The sequence below is a fragment of the Salmo trutta genome, chromosome 7, assembly GCF_901001165.1.
Source record: "Salmo trutta chromosome 7, fSalTru1.1, whole genome shotgun sequence".
NCBI classification, from domain to species: domain Eukaryota; kingdom Metazoa; phylum Chordata; class Actinopteri; order Salmoniformes; family Salmonidae; genus Salmo; species Salmo trutta.
In genome coordinates, this window is record NC_042963.1 from 48,761,095 (window position 1) to 48,776,505 (window position 15,411).

The 15,411-nt window shown below is 42.6% G+C and overlaps 1 protein-coding gene across 1 annotated transcript in view; it reads left to right on the forward strand.

The window, feature by feature from the left end:
* Window positions 1-15,411, forward strand: part of LOC115197581 (copine-8-like) — an 86,312-nt gene continuing 70,901 nt past the window's right edge. Inside the window, exon 1 of the mRNA XM_029759239.1 lies at window positions 1-220. Within this exon, the coding sequence (XP_029615099.1) occupies window positions 126-220 (95 nt within the window). The 5' untranslated portion in view covers window positions 1-125. The remainder of the gene's footprint in view (window positions 221-15,411) is intronic.

Consider the following 15,411-nt stretch of genomic DNA (forward strand, 5'->3'; position numbering starts at 1 on the left):
GCTGTTGTGGGCAACGCTCCTCTCGCAGCCTCATGCAACGGCGACCCTAAGCAGCGACCGGTTTTAACGGTTGCTTCCTCCTTTTATACGACCGAAAAAGGACGCTTTAACGGGAGATTTCGACGATGAGTAGCTTTATGAATATGGCGTGTATTGGAGACTTTGACCCGTTCACCGCTGCCATTCCCGCCACCAAAGTTGAGCTCACGGTGTCGTGTAGGTGAGTAGACTAGAGGAGCTCTTTCAGCATTCCTTCACGTTGCTATTAAGTGGAATCGGACTGCTTGCAGTTTAAGATTATGGAGAACGGTGCTTATGATGATTGGCGTACTGCAAAATATAAATAGTTTAGTGTCTGAAATTAGTCAAGTTTTCAATACATTTCCATCAAGCATTCTAGCACTAACATTTCATTTTATTTTATGTGGCAAGAAAACAAACGTATGTTAATCATAACCATATGATAAACATTTCAATATATCTGTCGGTTTGACCATGATCAGTATTGCTTTATAGGTTTATCAATCAAGGTAACATTTGAGGAATGTTTAAATCAAGTTTATGACCGTAGAACGCGGTTTTTAGTGTTTCCTGACGTGAAAGCTCTCGCGCTTCCCTTTGGGCTCCAATTAGCTAAACAAACCGCCGTCCAGAAAATGGATGATGCAACTGAGATGATTTATGGATGCTTTAACTGCATCTCCCCGGAGAGATGTGACTTCCAGTCAGATACAAGTACAACTGGAGCCGCATCTGGCTGGCTCGGGCTCCATGTTGCGTAAGAGCCACGCGCCTCCTTCAGCCCGGGGTCCTCGCGGAGTTCCTTCTACCAGAATGAGGTGCTGCTCCCGCGGCTGGTTGGTCACACGGTCAGTCACAAGACTCACTGTGGACATAATTTAACACACACACACACACACACGGGGATTCTCTGAGTGGGTGTGGCGGCACGGTGCACATCAGACGGTCTCTGTCCACTCATGTGGTGCTGAACTTCCGAATTCTGATTCACATTCTGTCGCTTTCTGCTTCAATGGTGCTGAATATCAGATCGCCATTACAGCTTGTTTCTTTAAGCCAAACTGACCTTTTATTTTGCCTATGTTTATTCTTGTGGCGGTGTATAGAATGGATAAATAGCCTACATAGTTATGAGGTTGTTTTGGATGTATTTTTCGAGGGAATGCAGTTGCTATGCTCTTTGTGGTGACTTAATTGAGAGGGGTTGTAAATTGTGATACTGTGTATTTTCTATATATGTTGAAGTGCATACTGTATGACATTGTTTACAGTCATATAAGATGGTTTATAGGCTTTAAAGCTGGGTCTTGATGATGATAGTTATCTCAGGACTCCAATGACTGACCCCTTAAAGTTTTGACATAGAATGGTAATGAGTTAAGTCCTTCAAGGGGACCTTTCAGTCAATTAACCCAGAATCATCAGCATGCCATGCAGTATAGTAAAGCAGAACAGAGAACAGATACATTGATTAGTTCAGACCCAATTACTGTAAGATGTCAATGTACTGACATGTATGTGTAACTGATAGATGCACACACACACACACACACACACACACACACACACACACACACACACACACACACACACATGCACACTACATGTTAATGTTTTTAAATGTATGTAAATTGTAAAGTATTTTGTCTGTAATGCCTTTTTCGTTATGTGTAGGACCCCAGTAATACTAGCAGTCGCCATTGGGGATCATAATAAAATAAAAATCTGAAACATATCTCCAATCTGCTGCCACAGCAGCCAACCCTGGCAGTGACAATCATGATTTTGTCTGCATTCCACATGGCACCCTATTTCCTATTTCTGTTTACCAGGGCCCATAGCGTGCCATTTGGGACACAGACTTATAGTTGATTGATGAGGGACTATCACCCTTGATCACCATCTCCCAGTAATATAGTCTGTGTCGTGTGTCTAGATATGTGCTCAAGAGGCTTGCGGCTTCAGGGCCCTAAGGATCAAAAGAGCTTTGATTCTTTATTATGAAACGTTTCATAAGAAGTGGCACATGCCCCCTCTGATGTATCCACTTGTACACTGAAAATACTATTTAAAAATACAAAGATATAGCCTAGTTTCCTTTATGCATAATTCATTCAAATATGTCAGTCAGTGTCCTTATAAAAAAAAGGAGGTGCATGATGCCTCTGTAAGAGAGATTTCTGTTTTGAAAGTGTCCACTTGAGAAAGTGTTAGCCTAGATTGGGATGCAGTCATCTGAATGGTCTGAGCTACAGGAGGGAGACAGTCTTATTATGGGAGACCTTTGGACAGACGAGGCAGAAAGGGTATCCTATTGAAGAATTTACGTGTCGTGATGTGGCTGTATTGAGCAGGGATCCCAAACTTCAGGTTCTTTAGATCCGGGTGGAGCTGCTGGGTCAGTGTGTCACCATGGGTAGGAATGAATGAATGGAGACACTCACTCTCCTAATCTATGCATACTGTGAATTTATCTCTGTACAGAATACGCCTACAATTTAGAAGCAGTACTGTTCTACTGTGGTCATTTTGATAGTTTGTCCAGATTTAGAAAGGAGCAGTGACAGCGAGAGTCTTGAGAATAGGCCTACTAAGGTTTAATTGTTCAGTGTGTGGTTCACTCTTTACATGTGAGCATTATTGGAATCATACATTGACTCTTGGGAGTGAGATATCAATATTGACGTCAGTATCTGACTATTGTGGGAGGGCCCACATTGCTATTTCAATTCTTATAGACAGGCCTATCAGGAATCAAGCTAAGACCCAAGTGCTGACTGTGTGAAGTAACAATGTTTATTGTAACAGTGGCAGGCAAATGGCAGATCAAGGCAGGCAGGGATTGATAATCCAGAGTAGAGGCCAAGGTACAAGACGGCAGGTAGGCTCAGGTCAGGCAGAGTCCAAGGTCAAAAACCAGGAGGACGAGAAAAAGAGAGACTGGGGAAAAACAGGAGCAGAGACAAAAAGCTGGTTGACTTGGACAAACAAAGACTCTGGAGCCAAGAGAATCCCAATACCACGGGAACCTGCAGAGACTTAACCAGCAGGAATTGGATCGTCTCGTTGTGGTTCCTCGACACTCGTAGGTTGACGGGGGTGGTCTGGTGCGTGACCCGGCCTATAGAGTGCCCGTCCAGCGCTCTAACTCCCATGGGAATGGAGAGGGGTTGCCTACCTCGGACGTCAGTGTAACGTCCATGAGACTCATATCGGCGTCCGAGTCGATGAGTACCTGGGGAGACTTGAACGGGTCGCCCCACAGCAGGGTGGCGAGTAAGGGGAGAAGAACAATTATCTTGAAGACCCACCAGTGTACTCACTCCAATAAATGAGCTATGCCTCTTGAAGGAGTGACGGTGCTGTTACCAGCCGGGTTACAGAGGGGCTGGGAGGTTACCGTCGTGGTAGGCTGCTCCCGCAATGCGTCCAATGCTAGGTCGTGGCATTCTGCCACGGCCTGGAACCCTTCCATCAGACCGCGAAGCAAATCCTCATACCTACCAATGGTGGATCCTTGGGAGGAGATGGTGTTGTGGAGGTGGTCCAGGTCTGCTGGGTCAGTCATGGCCAGTTCGTACTATCAAGGTAAGACCCAAGTGTAGACTGTGTGAAGTAACAATGTTTATTGTAACAACAGGGGCAGGCAAACAACAGGTTAAGGCAGGCAGGGGTCAATAATCCAGAGTAGGGCCAAGGTACAGGATGGCAGACAGGCAGAGGTCAAGGTCAAAAACCAGGAGGACAGGGAAAACCAGGAGCAGAGACAAACTGCTGGCTGACTTGAACAAACAAGACAAACTGGCACAGACAGACAGAGAACACAGGTATAAATACCCAGAGGATAAGTGGGGAAGATGGGCGACACCTGGAGGGGGTGGAGACAAGCACAAGGACAGGTGAAACAGATCAGGGTGTGACAAGGCCCTGATTTGTCATGGAGGTGCCCAGGTCCCCTGGTCTTCTGCAATTTGCCAGTGAGCTAATAGACCTGTAGCAAAACATTAACAACACTGCAGGATGTCATGTAAAGGCCACAAAAGGTTAAATGATACAAGACCCAGAGCATAGAGGCTCCAGGGGCCTAAATCACACGGATCATATATAGGTGTAGGATTTAAATTTGATCACCCTGTTGTTGCAGGAAATGTCCTGCAATTTTTTGGATTTTGTGTTGTAGATATGTGGTAGTTGAGTAGGGGCTTGAGGGCACACAGTTAGTGAGTTGGGAAATCTGTTATGAATGTATTGTAATGTTTTGGGGATCCATAATAAACCCCAGGAAGAGTAGATGCTGCCTTGGCAGGAACTAATGGGGATCCATAATAAACCCCAGGAAGAGTAACGGCTGCCTTGGCAAGAACTAATGGGTATCCATAATAAACTCCAGGAAGAGTAACGGCTGCCTTGGCAAGAACTAATGGGGATCCATAATAAACTCCAGGAAGAGTAGCTGCTGCCTTGGCAGGAACTAATGGGGATCCATAATAAACCCCAGGAAGAGTAGTGGCTGCCTTGGCAGGAACTAATGGGGATCCATAATAAACCCCAGGAAGAGTAACGGCTGCCTTGGCAGGAACTAATGGGGATCCATAATAAACCCCAGGAAGAGTAACGGCTGCCTTGGCAAGAACTAATGGGGATCCATAATAAACCCCAGGAAGAGAAGATGCTGCCTTGGCAGGAACTAATGGGGATCCATAATAAACCCCAGGAAGAGTAGCTGCTGCCTTGGCAGGAACTAATGGGGATCCATAATAAACCCCAGGAAGAGTAGCTGCTGCCTTGGCAGGAACTAATGGGGATCCATAATAAACTCCAGGAAGAGTAGTGGCTGCCTTGGCAGGAACTAATGGGGATCCATAATAAACCCCAGGAAGAGTAGCTGCTGCCTTGGCAGGAACTAATGGGGATCCATAATAAATACAAATACTCACACCACTCCCAGATAGTCCTAACAAAATTTGCTAAGAAGGTATTTTGTTTCTTTTTAACCATTTTAATTGAAAACGAACACAGTAAGGTACTTAATTGTTACCCAGAAAGGATTTGATATTGAGATAAAAATGACTGCATTGGACCTTTAATTTCATTTATATTATAGTTCATACAATAGTTCACATTTCCTGTTGCTGCAGGATTACTTTCTTGTTGTGAGAAAATGATCAAATTAAGATCCCTCATCTGTAGGACAGATGCAGAGAAAGGTGACGGTGGTTTCCAGGGTAACAGTGAAGTAGCAGGACTATAAAGTTGGGTGAGTGGCACGGGAACAGAACCCCTGCCCCAAGGGGGTCACACTTAGTGACTACGTTAATGAGCTTTTCAAAAGGGCCATTTGGTCTCATTAAGGCCCCACAGCCCTGTGATTATAACTATTTACTTGAGAGAGAGGACAGCGGGCACCTCCATCACTTTCACATTCTGGTTGGAGGTTATTTCTCTCTCTCTGTTTCTGTCTGTCTTCTTCAACTTGCTCCCCAAATTGTATTGCGCAAGTTTTACAAAATCATTTCCAGAAAACTCCTGGAGCAGTGGGCTATACAGTGCCGTCAGAAAGTATTCACATGCCTTGACTTTTTCCACATTTTGTTGTGTTACAGCCTGAATTTAAAATGGATTAAATTGAGATTGGTTGTCACTGGCCTCCACACAATACCCCATAATGTTTTTCTAAATGTTTACAAATGAATAAAAAATTAAAAGCTGAAATGTCTTGAGTCAATAAGTATTTAACCCTGTTGTTATGGCAAGCCTAAATAAGTTCAGTAGTAAAATGGACTCACTATGTGTGCAATAATAGTGAACGACTACCTCATCTCTGTACCCCACACATACACTTGTCTGTAAGGTCCCTCAGTCGAGCAGTGAATTTCAAACACAGATTCAGCTACCAGGGAGATTTTACCCATCTACCAATAGGGGCATCTATTGGTCGAAGGGTAAAAAATAATAAACCAGACATTGAATATCCCTTTGAGCATGGTGAAGTTATTAATTACACTTTGGATGGTGTATCAATACACCCAGTCACTACAAAGAGACACGCCTCCTTCCTAACAAAGTTGCCGGAGAAGAAGGAAACCGCTCAGGGATTTCACCATGAGGCCAGTGGTCACTTTAAAACAGTTACGGAGTTTAATGGCTGTGATAGGAGAAAACTGAGGATGGATCAACAACATTGTAGTTACTCCACAATACTAACCTAATTGACAGCGTGAAAAGAAGGAAGCCTGTCCAGAATAAAAAATATTACAAAACATCTATCCTGTTTGCAACAAGGCACTAATACCGCAAAACATTTGGCAAAGCAATTCACTTTTTGTCCTGAATACAAAGTGTTATGTATGGAGCAAATCCAATACAACACATTACTGAGTACCACGCTCTGCATTTTCAGCCACAGTGGTGGCTGCATTAGGTTATGGCTATGCTCTTAATCGTTATTAAGAACTGGGGGTTAAGCACAGGCAAAATCCTACAGGAAACCTTGTTCAGTCTGCTTTTCAGCAGACACTGGGAAATAAATTCAATAACCTAAAACACAAGCCCATATCTACACTGGTGTTGCTTACCAAGAAAACAGTGAATGTTCCTGAGTGGCCAAGGTACAGTTTTGCCTTAAATCTATACTGATCAAAAATATAAACTCAACATGCAACAATTTCAACGATTTTACTGAGTTACAGTTCATATAAGGAAAGCAGTATATTGAAATAAATTCATTAGGCCCTAATCTATGTATTTCACATAAATGGGCAGGGGCGCAGCCATGGGTGGGCCTGGGCGGGCATAGGCCCACCCACTGGGAGCCAGGCCCAGCCAATCAGAATGAGTTTTTCCCCACAAAGGGCTTTATTACAGACATAAATGCTCCTCAGTTTCATCAGTTGTCCAGGTGGCTGGTCTCAGATGATCCCGCAGGTGAAGAAGCCGAAAGTGGAGGTCCTGGGCTGGCGTGGTTACACGTGGCATGTGTAGAACTAAAACACTAGAACTTCTAGTATTCTAGTTCTAGTGTTCTTGTTCTTGTGCTCCAGTACCTGTATTCTAGTTCTAGTGTTCTGTTTCTAGTATTATAGTGTTCTAGTTATAGTGTACTAGTTCTAGTGCCCTTTTTCTAGTGTTCTAGTTCTAGTGTTCTAGTGCTGTAGTTCTTATGTTCTAGTCTTCTAGTTCTAGTGTTTTAGTTCTAGTGTTCTTGTCCTAGTGCTCTAATTCTAGTTTTCTAGTTTTAGTGGTCTAGTTCTAGTACCCTAGTTCTTGTGTTCTAGATCTAGGGCTCTAGATCTAGTTTTCTAGTTCCAGTGCTCTAGTTCTTGTGTTCTTGTGTTCTAGTTCAAGTGTTCTAGTGCTCTAGTTCAAGTGTTCTAGTGTTCTAGTTCTAGTGTTCTAGCTCTAGTTCTAGTGTTCTAGTTCTAGTTTTCTAGTGTTCTAGTTCTAGTGCTCTAGTTCTAGTGTTCTAGTTCTCGTGCTCTGGTTCTAGTGTTCTAGTTCTAGTGCTCTAGTACCTGTGTTCTAGTTCTAGTTTTATACTTCTAGTTTTCTTGTGTTCTCGTTCAAGGGTTCTAGTTCTACTGCTCTAGTTCTTGTGTTCTAATTCTTGTGTTATAGTTATTGTGTTCTATTTCTAGTGCCATAGATCTAGTGTTCTACTTATTCTGTTCTGCTTCTAGTGTTCTAGTTCTAGTGTTCTAGTTCTTGTGCTCTAGTTCTAGTGTTCTAGTGCTCTAGTTTTCATGTTCTAGTTCTAATGGTCTGGATCTAGTGTTTTAGTTCTAGTGCTATCGTTCTAGTATTTTAGTTCTAGTGTTCTAGTTCTAGATCTCTAGTTCTAGTGCTCTAGTTATAGTGTTCTAGTTTTCTAGTTCTCGTGTACTTGTTTTCTAGTTCTAGTGTTCTACTTCTTGTGTTCTGGTTCTAGTGTTCTACTTCTTGTGTTCTTGTTCTAGCGCTCTAGTTGTAGTGTTTTAGTTCAAGTTCTAGTTCTAGTGTTCTAGTTCTAGTGTTCTATTTCTAGTGTTCTAGTTTTGTAGTTCTGGTCTTCTAGTTCTCGTGTTCTAGTTCTAGTGCCCAATTTCTAGTGTTCTAGTTCTAGTGCTCTAGTTCTCTAGTTCTAGTGTTCTAGTGTTCTAGTTATAGTGTACTAGTGTTCTAGTTCTAGTGTTTGACTTCTTGTGTTCTTTTTGTAGTGTTCTAATTCTAGAGCACTTGTTCAGGTGTTCTATTTCTAGTGTTCTAGTCTTCTTGCTCTAGTGTTGTAGTTCTTTTGTTCTAGTTCTACTGCTCTAGTTCTAGTGTTCTAGTTCTAGTGCTGTAGTTCGAGTGTTCTTACTCAAGATTTTTAGTTCTAGTTCCCAATTTTTAGTGTTCTATTTCTAGTGCACTAGTTCTAGTGATCTAGTTCTAGTGTTCTAGTGTTCTGGTTCTAGTGTTCTAGATGTAGTGTTATATTTCCTGTGCTCTTATTCTAGTGTTCCAGTTTTCTAGTTCTAGTTTGTGCCCTTGTGTTCTATTTCTTGTTCTAGTGATCTAGTGTTCTAGTTCTAGTGCTGTAGTTCTTGTGTTCTAGTGCTCTAGTTCAAGTGTCCTAGTGTCCTAGTGCTCTAGTTCCAGTGTTTCTCGTTCTCGTTCTCTGGTTCTAGTGTTCTAGATATAGTGCTCTAGTACTTGCGTTCTAGTTCTAGTGTTATATTTCTAGTTTTCTAGTGTTCTAGTTCTAGGGTTCTAGTTCTACTGCTTTAGTTCTAGTGTTCCAGTGTTCTAGTTCTATTGTTCTAGTTCTTGTGTTCTAGTTCCAGAGCTCTAGCTCTAGTTCAACTGTTCTAGTGCTCTAGTTCTAGTGTTCCGGTGTTCTAGTTCTAGTGCTCTAGTTCTAGTGTTGTTGTTCTAGTGCTCTAGATCTAGTGTTCTAGTTCTACTGCTCTAGTTCTTGTGTTATAGTGCTCTAGTTCAAGTGTCCTAGTGCTCTAGTTCTAGTGTTCTAGTTCTAGTGTTCTAGTTTTCTATTTCTAGTGCTCTAGTTCCAGTGTTCTAGTTCTCGTGCTCTGGTTCTAGTGTTCTAGTTCTAGTGCGCTAGTACCTGTGTTCCAGTTCTAGTGTTATAGTTCTAGTTTTCTAGTGTTCTAGTTCTAGGGTTCTAGTTCTGCTTTAGTTCTAGTGTTCCAGTCTTCTAGTACTATTGTTCTAGTTCTTGAGTTTTAGTTCCAGTGCTCTATTTATTGTGTTCTAATTCTAGTGTTCTAGTTTTAGTGCTCTAGTTCTAGTGTTCTAGTGCTCTAGTTCTAGTTATTGTGTTCTAGTTCTAGTTCTAGTTCTAGTGCCGTAGTTCTAGTGCCGTAGTTCTAGTGTTCTAGTTCTAGTGTTGTTGTTCTAGTTTTCTAGTTATAGTTCTCTATTTCTAGTGTTCTAGTTCTAGTGTTCTTATACTAGTGCCCTAGTTCTAGTGTTCTAGCTTTAGTGCTCTAATTCTAGTGTTCTAGTTCTAGTTTTCTAATTCTTGTGTTATAGTTATTGTGTTCTATTTCTAGTGCCATAGATCTAGTGTTCTTATACTAGTGCTCTAGTTCTACTGCTCTAGTTCTAGTGTTCTAGTGTTCTAGTTCTAATGTACTTGTTTTCTAGTTCTAGTGTTCTACTTCTTATGTTCTGGTGCTAGTGTTCTAGTTCTAGTGTTCTAGTTCTTGTGCTCTAGTTCTAGTGTTCTAGTGCTCTAGTTTTCGTGTTCTAGTTCTAGTGTTCTAGTTCTAGTGTTTTAGTTCTAGTGCTTTCGTTCTAGTGTTCTACTTCTTGTGTTTGTGTTCTAGTGCTCTAGTTGTAGTGTTCTAGTTCAAGTTCTTGTTCTAGTGTTCTAGTTATAGGGTTCTAGTTCTAGAGTTGTAGTTCTAGTATCCTAGTTCTAGTGTTCTAGATCTAGTGCTCTAGTCCAAGTGTTCTAGTTCTAGTTCTGGTGTTTTAGATCTAGTGCTATTTTTCTAGCATTTTAGTTCTAGTGTTCTAGTTCTAGTTCTCTAGTTCTAGTGTTCTAGTTCTAGTGTTCTTGTGTTCTATTTCTAGTGTACTAGTCTTCTAGCTATAGTGTTGTAGTTCTTTTGTTCTAGTTCTGCTGCTCTAGTTCTAGTTTTTTAGTTGTGGTATTCTAGTTTTCTAGCTTTAGTGTTCTAGTTCTTGTAACCTAGTTCTAATGCACTAGTTCCAGTGCACTAGTTCTAGAGCTCAAGTTCTTGTGTTCTAGTTCTAGTGTTCTATTTCTAGTGTTCTAGTTTTGTAGTTCTGGTCTTCTAGTTCTCGTGTTCTAGTTCTAGTGCCCAATTTCTAGTGTTCTAGTTCTAGTGCTCTAGTTCTCTAGTTCTAGTGTTCTAGTGTTCTAGTTATAGTGTACTAATGTTCTAGTTCTAGTGTTTGACTTCTTGTGTTCTTTTTCTAGTGTTCTAGTTCTAGTGTTCTAGTTCTAGAGCACTAGTTCAGGTGTTCTATTTCTAATGTTCTAGTCTTCTTGCTCTAGTGTTGTAGTTATTTTGTTATAGTTCTACTGCTCTTGTTCTAGTGTTCTAGGTCTAGTGCTGTAGTTCAAGTGTTCCTTTTCAAGATATTTAGTTCTAGTTCCCAATTTATATTGTTCTATTTCTAGTGCACTAGTTCTAGTGTTGTAGTTCTAGTGTTCTAATGTTCTAGTTCTAGTGTTCTAGATGTAGTGTTATATTTCCTGTGCTCTTATTCTAGTGTTCCAGTTTTCTAGTTCTAGTTTTCTGGTAATAGTGTTCTATTTCTTGTGCCCTAGTTCTAGTGTTCTTGTTCTAGTGATCTAGATCTAGTGTTCTAGTTCTAGTGCTCTAGTTCTTGTGTTCTAGTGCTCTAGTTCAAGTGTCCTAGTGCTCTAGTTCTAGTGTTTCTGGTTCTCGTTCTCTGGTTCTAGTGTTCTAGATATGGTGCTCTTGTACTTGTGTTCTAGTTCTAGTTCTCTAGCTCTAGTTCAAGTGTTCTAGTGCTCTAGTTCTAGTGTTCTGGTGTTCTTGTTCTAGTGCTCTAGTTCTAGTGTTCTTGTTCTAGTGCTCTAGTTCTTGTGTTATAGTGCTCTAGTTCAAGTGTTCTATTGCTCCAGTTCTAGTGTTCTAGTTCTAGTGTTCTAGTTCTTGTGCTCCAGTAGCTGTGTTCTAGTTCTATTGTTCTGTTTCTAGTGTTCTCGTGTTCTAGTTCTAGTTTTCTAGTTCTAGTGCCCTTTTTCTAGTATTCTAGTTCTAGTGCACTAGTTCTAGTGTTCTAGTTCTAGTAATCTAGTTCTAGTGTTCTAGTTCTAGTGCTCTAATTCTTCTGTTCTGGTTCTGGTGTTCTAGTTCTAGTGCTTTAGTGTTCTAGTGCTGTTGTTCTTGTGTTGTAGTTCTAGTATTCTAGTTATTGTGTTATAGTTCTAGTTGTTGTGCTCTAGTTCTAGTAGTTCTAGTGTTCTGGTGTTCTAGTTCTAGTGCTCTAGTTCTAGTGTTCTAGTTTTCTAGTTCTAGTGTTATAGTTCTAGTGTTATAGTTCTTGGACCCTAGTTCTAGTGTTCTAGTTCTAGTGATCTAGTTCTAGTGTTCTAGTGTTCTAGTTCTAGTGTTCTAGTTCTTGTGTTTTAGTTCTAGTTCTCTAGCTCTAGTTCAAGTGTTCTAGTGCTCTAGTTCTGGTGTTCTTGTTCTAGTGCTCTAGTTCTAGTGTTCTTGTTCTAGTGCTCTAGTTCTTGTGTTATAGTGCTCTAGTTCAAGTGTTCTATTGCTCCAGTTCTAGTTCTAGTTCTAGTGTTCTAGTTTTCTAGTTCTAGTGTTATAGTTCTAGTGTTCTAGTTCTTGTACCCTAGTTCTAGTGTTCTAGATCTAGGGCACTAGATCTAGTGTTCTGGTTCCAGTGCTCTAGTTTTTTTTGTTCTAGTGTTCTTATTCTAGTGTTCTAGTTATAGTGCTCTAGATCTAGTGTTCTTATACTAGTGCCCTAGTTCTACTGCTATACTAGTGCCCTAGGTCTACTGCTCTAGTTCTAGTGTTCTTGTTCTAGTGCTCTAGTTTTGGTGTTCTAGTTGTAGTGTTCTAGATCTAGTATTCGGGTTCTAGAGATCTAGTTCTAGTGCTCCAGTTCTTGTGTTCTAGTTTTTTTGGTCTAGTTATTTTGTTCTATTTCTAATGCTCTATTTCTTGTGTTTTAGTTCTAGTGTTCTAGTTATTGTGATCTAGTGTTCTATTTCTAGTGTTCTAGTTCTAGTGCGCTAGTTCTAGTGTTTTAGTGTTCTTGAACTTGTGTTATACATCTAGTTCTAGTGCTCTAGTTCTAGGTAATTCTAGTGTTCTAGTGCTCTAGTTCTGGTGTTCTAGTTCTAGTGTTCTCATTCTTGTGCTCTAGTTCAAGTGTTCTAGTGCTCTAGTTCTAGTGTTCTAGTGTTCTATATCCAGTGTTCTAGTGCTCTAGTTCTAGTGTTCTAGTTCTAGTGTTCTAGTTATTGTGATCTAGTGTTCTATTTCTAGTGTTCTAGTTCTAGTGCGCTAGTTCTAGTGTTTTAGTGTTCTTGATCTTGTGTTATACATCTATTTCTAGTGCTCTAGTTCTAGGTAATTCTAGTGTTCTAGTGCTCTAGTTCTAGTGTTCTCATTCTTGTGCTCTAGTTCAAGTGTTCTAGTGCTCTAGTTCTAGTGTTCTATATCCAGTGTTCTAGTGCTCTAGTTCTAGTGTTCTAGTTCTAGTCTTCTAGTTCTAGTGCTCTAGTTATTGTGTTTTAGTTCTAGTGCCCTAGATCTAGTGTTCTAGTACTAGTGCCCTAGTTTTACTGCTCTAGTTCTAGTGTTCTACTTCTAGTGTTCTATTTCTAGTGCTCTAGTTATTGTGTTCTAGTGCCCTAGATCTAGTGTTCTATTACTAGCTCCCTTGTCCTACTGCTCTAGTTCTAGTGTTATAGTTCTGGTGCCCTAGTTCTAGTGTTATAGTTTTAGTGTTCTAGTTTTAGTAATCCAGTTTTTGTGTTCTAGTGCTCTAGTTATTGTGTTTTAGTGTTCTAGTTCTATTGCTCTAGTTTTCTAGTGCAAGTGCTCTAGTTCTAGTGTTCTAGTTCTTGAGTTCTAGTTCTAATGTTCTAGTTCTATTTCTCTAATTCTGGTGTTCTAGCTCTAGTGCGCTAGAACTTGTTTTCTAGTTATAGAGTTCTAGTGTTCTAGTTCTCTAGTTCTTGTGTTCTTGTTCTATTGCTTTAGTGCTGGTGTTCTATTGTTCTAGTTCTAGTGCTCTAGTTCTTGTGTTCTAGTTCTGGTGCCCTAGTTCTAGTGTTCTAGTTTTAGTGCTCCAGTTCTTGTGTTCTAGTTCTAGTGTTCTAGTTCTAGTGCTCTAGTTCTTGTGTTCTAGTGTTCTAGTTCTAGTGCTCTGGTTCTGGGGTTCTAGTTCTAGTGCTCTAGTTCTAGTCTTCTATTTCTAGTGTTCTAGTTCTAGTGCTCTAGTTCTAGTGTTCTAGAACATTCTTGGGCTTGCTTTCCCTTTTTGTTTTCTTCTCAACCTCTAAAGGTAATAATATTTTATGCTCCCCTTTTTTGGGAATACTGTGTGTTCATGCTAGTCTGATCTCCAGTGTCATCTCAGGTGGAAGTTGTCCCCCTCAACTCATACAGTTTTAGTCCGACTTTGGGAATGGCTTGTAGAATTGAATAGGCCTTGTGATGTTAGGTGACTGCTGCATGATGTAAGTGGTGGAATTTCAAATGTAATTCTGATGTTGTGCAATGACTGTGCTCGTAAATGTTTGATGAACGGCGAGGAGTCACTCTGTGCGACCCACCTGAAATTCCTTGACTGCCCGTGGTGGGTGGGGGGAAGGAAGGGCTTTTTAAAATATTTCCCCTGAATGAACAGTCAGAGAGAGGCCGCTGGCCTTGGGCACACGTGAAGCAGCTGGAACAGAGGAGCTCACACACACACTCTCTCTCTCTCTCTCTCTCTCCCTGCCTCCCTCTCTCTCTCTCTCTCTCTCAATCCCTCTCCCTCTCCCTCTCTCTTTCTCCATCCTCTCTCTCCCCCTTTCTCTCTCTCTCTCCCTCCCACACCTCTCCCATCACACACCTCTACCATCACACACCTCTGCCATCACACACTCCTCCCATCACACACCTCTACCATCACACACCTCTACCATCACACACCCCTTCCTCCCAGACCCAGAGTCGTCTCCACTCTCCAGTCGTCTCCACTCTCCAGTCGTCTCCACTCTCCTGTCGTCTCCGCTCTCCTGTCGTCTCCTCTCTCCTGTCGTCTCCGCTCTCCTGTTGTCTCCACTCTCCTGTCGTCTCCTCTCTCCTGTCGTCTCCGCTCTCCTGTTGTCTCCACTCTCCAGTCGTCTCCGCTCTCCAGTCGTCTCCGCTCTCCTGTCGTCTCCACTCTCCAGTCGTCTCCGCTCTCCAGTCGTCTCCAGTCGTCTCCACTCTCCTGTCGTCTCCACTCTCCAGTCGTCTCCACTCTCCAGTCGTCTCCAGTCGTCTCCACTCTCCAGTCGTCTCCACTCTCCAGTCGTCTCCACTCTCCTGTCGTCTCCACTCTCCAGTCGTCTCCACTCTCCAGTCGTCTCCAGTCGTCTCCACTCTCCTGTCGTCTCCTCTCTCCTGTCGTCTACTCTCTCCTGTCGTCTCCACTCTCCAGTCGTCTCCACTCTCCAGTCGTCTCCAGTCGTCTCCACTCTCCAGTTGTATCCAGTCGTCTCCACTTTCCTGTCGTCTCCGCTCTCCAGTCGTCTCCGCTCTCCAGTCGTCTCCACTTTCCTGTCGTCTCCACTCTCCAGTCGTCTCCACTCTCCAGTCGTCTCCAGTCGTCTCCACTCTCCAGTCGTCTCCACTCTCCTGTCGTCTCCACTCTCCTGTCGTCTCCACTCTCCTGTCGTCTCCACTCTCCTGTCGTCTCCAGTCGTCTCCAGTCGTCTTCACTCTCCTGTCGTCTCCACTCTCCTGTCGTCTCCACTCTCCTGTCGTCTCCACTCTCCAGTCGTCTCCACTCTCCAGTCGTCTCCAGTCGTCTCCACTCTCCAGTCGTCTCCTCTCTCCAGTCGTCTGCGCTCTCCAGTCGTCTCCACTCTCCTGTCGTCTCCACTCTCCAGTCGTCTCCACTCTCCAGTCGTCTCCAGTCGTATCCAGTCGTCTCCACTCTCCAGTCGTCTCCACTCTCCAGTCGTCTCCAGTCGTCTCCACTCTCCTGTCGTCTCCACTCTCCTGTCGTCTCCACTCTCCAGTCATCTCCGCTCTCCAGTCGTCTCCCCTCTCCAGTCGTCTCCGCTCTCCAGTCGTCTCCACTCTCCAGTCGTCTCCAGTCGTCTCCACTCTCCTGTCGTCTCCACTCTCCTGTCGTCTCCAGTCGTCTCCAGTCGTCTCCACTCTCCTGTCGTCTCCACTCTCCAGTCGT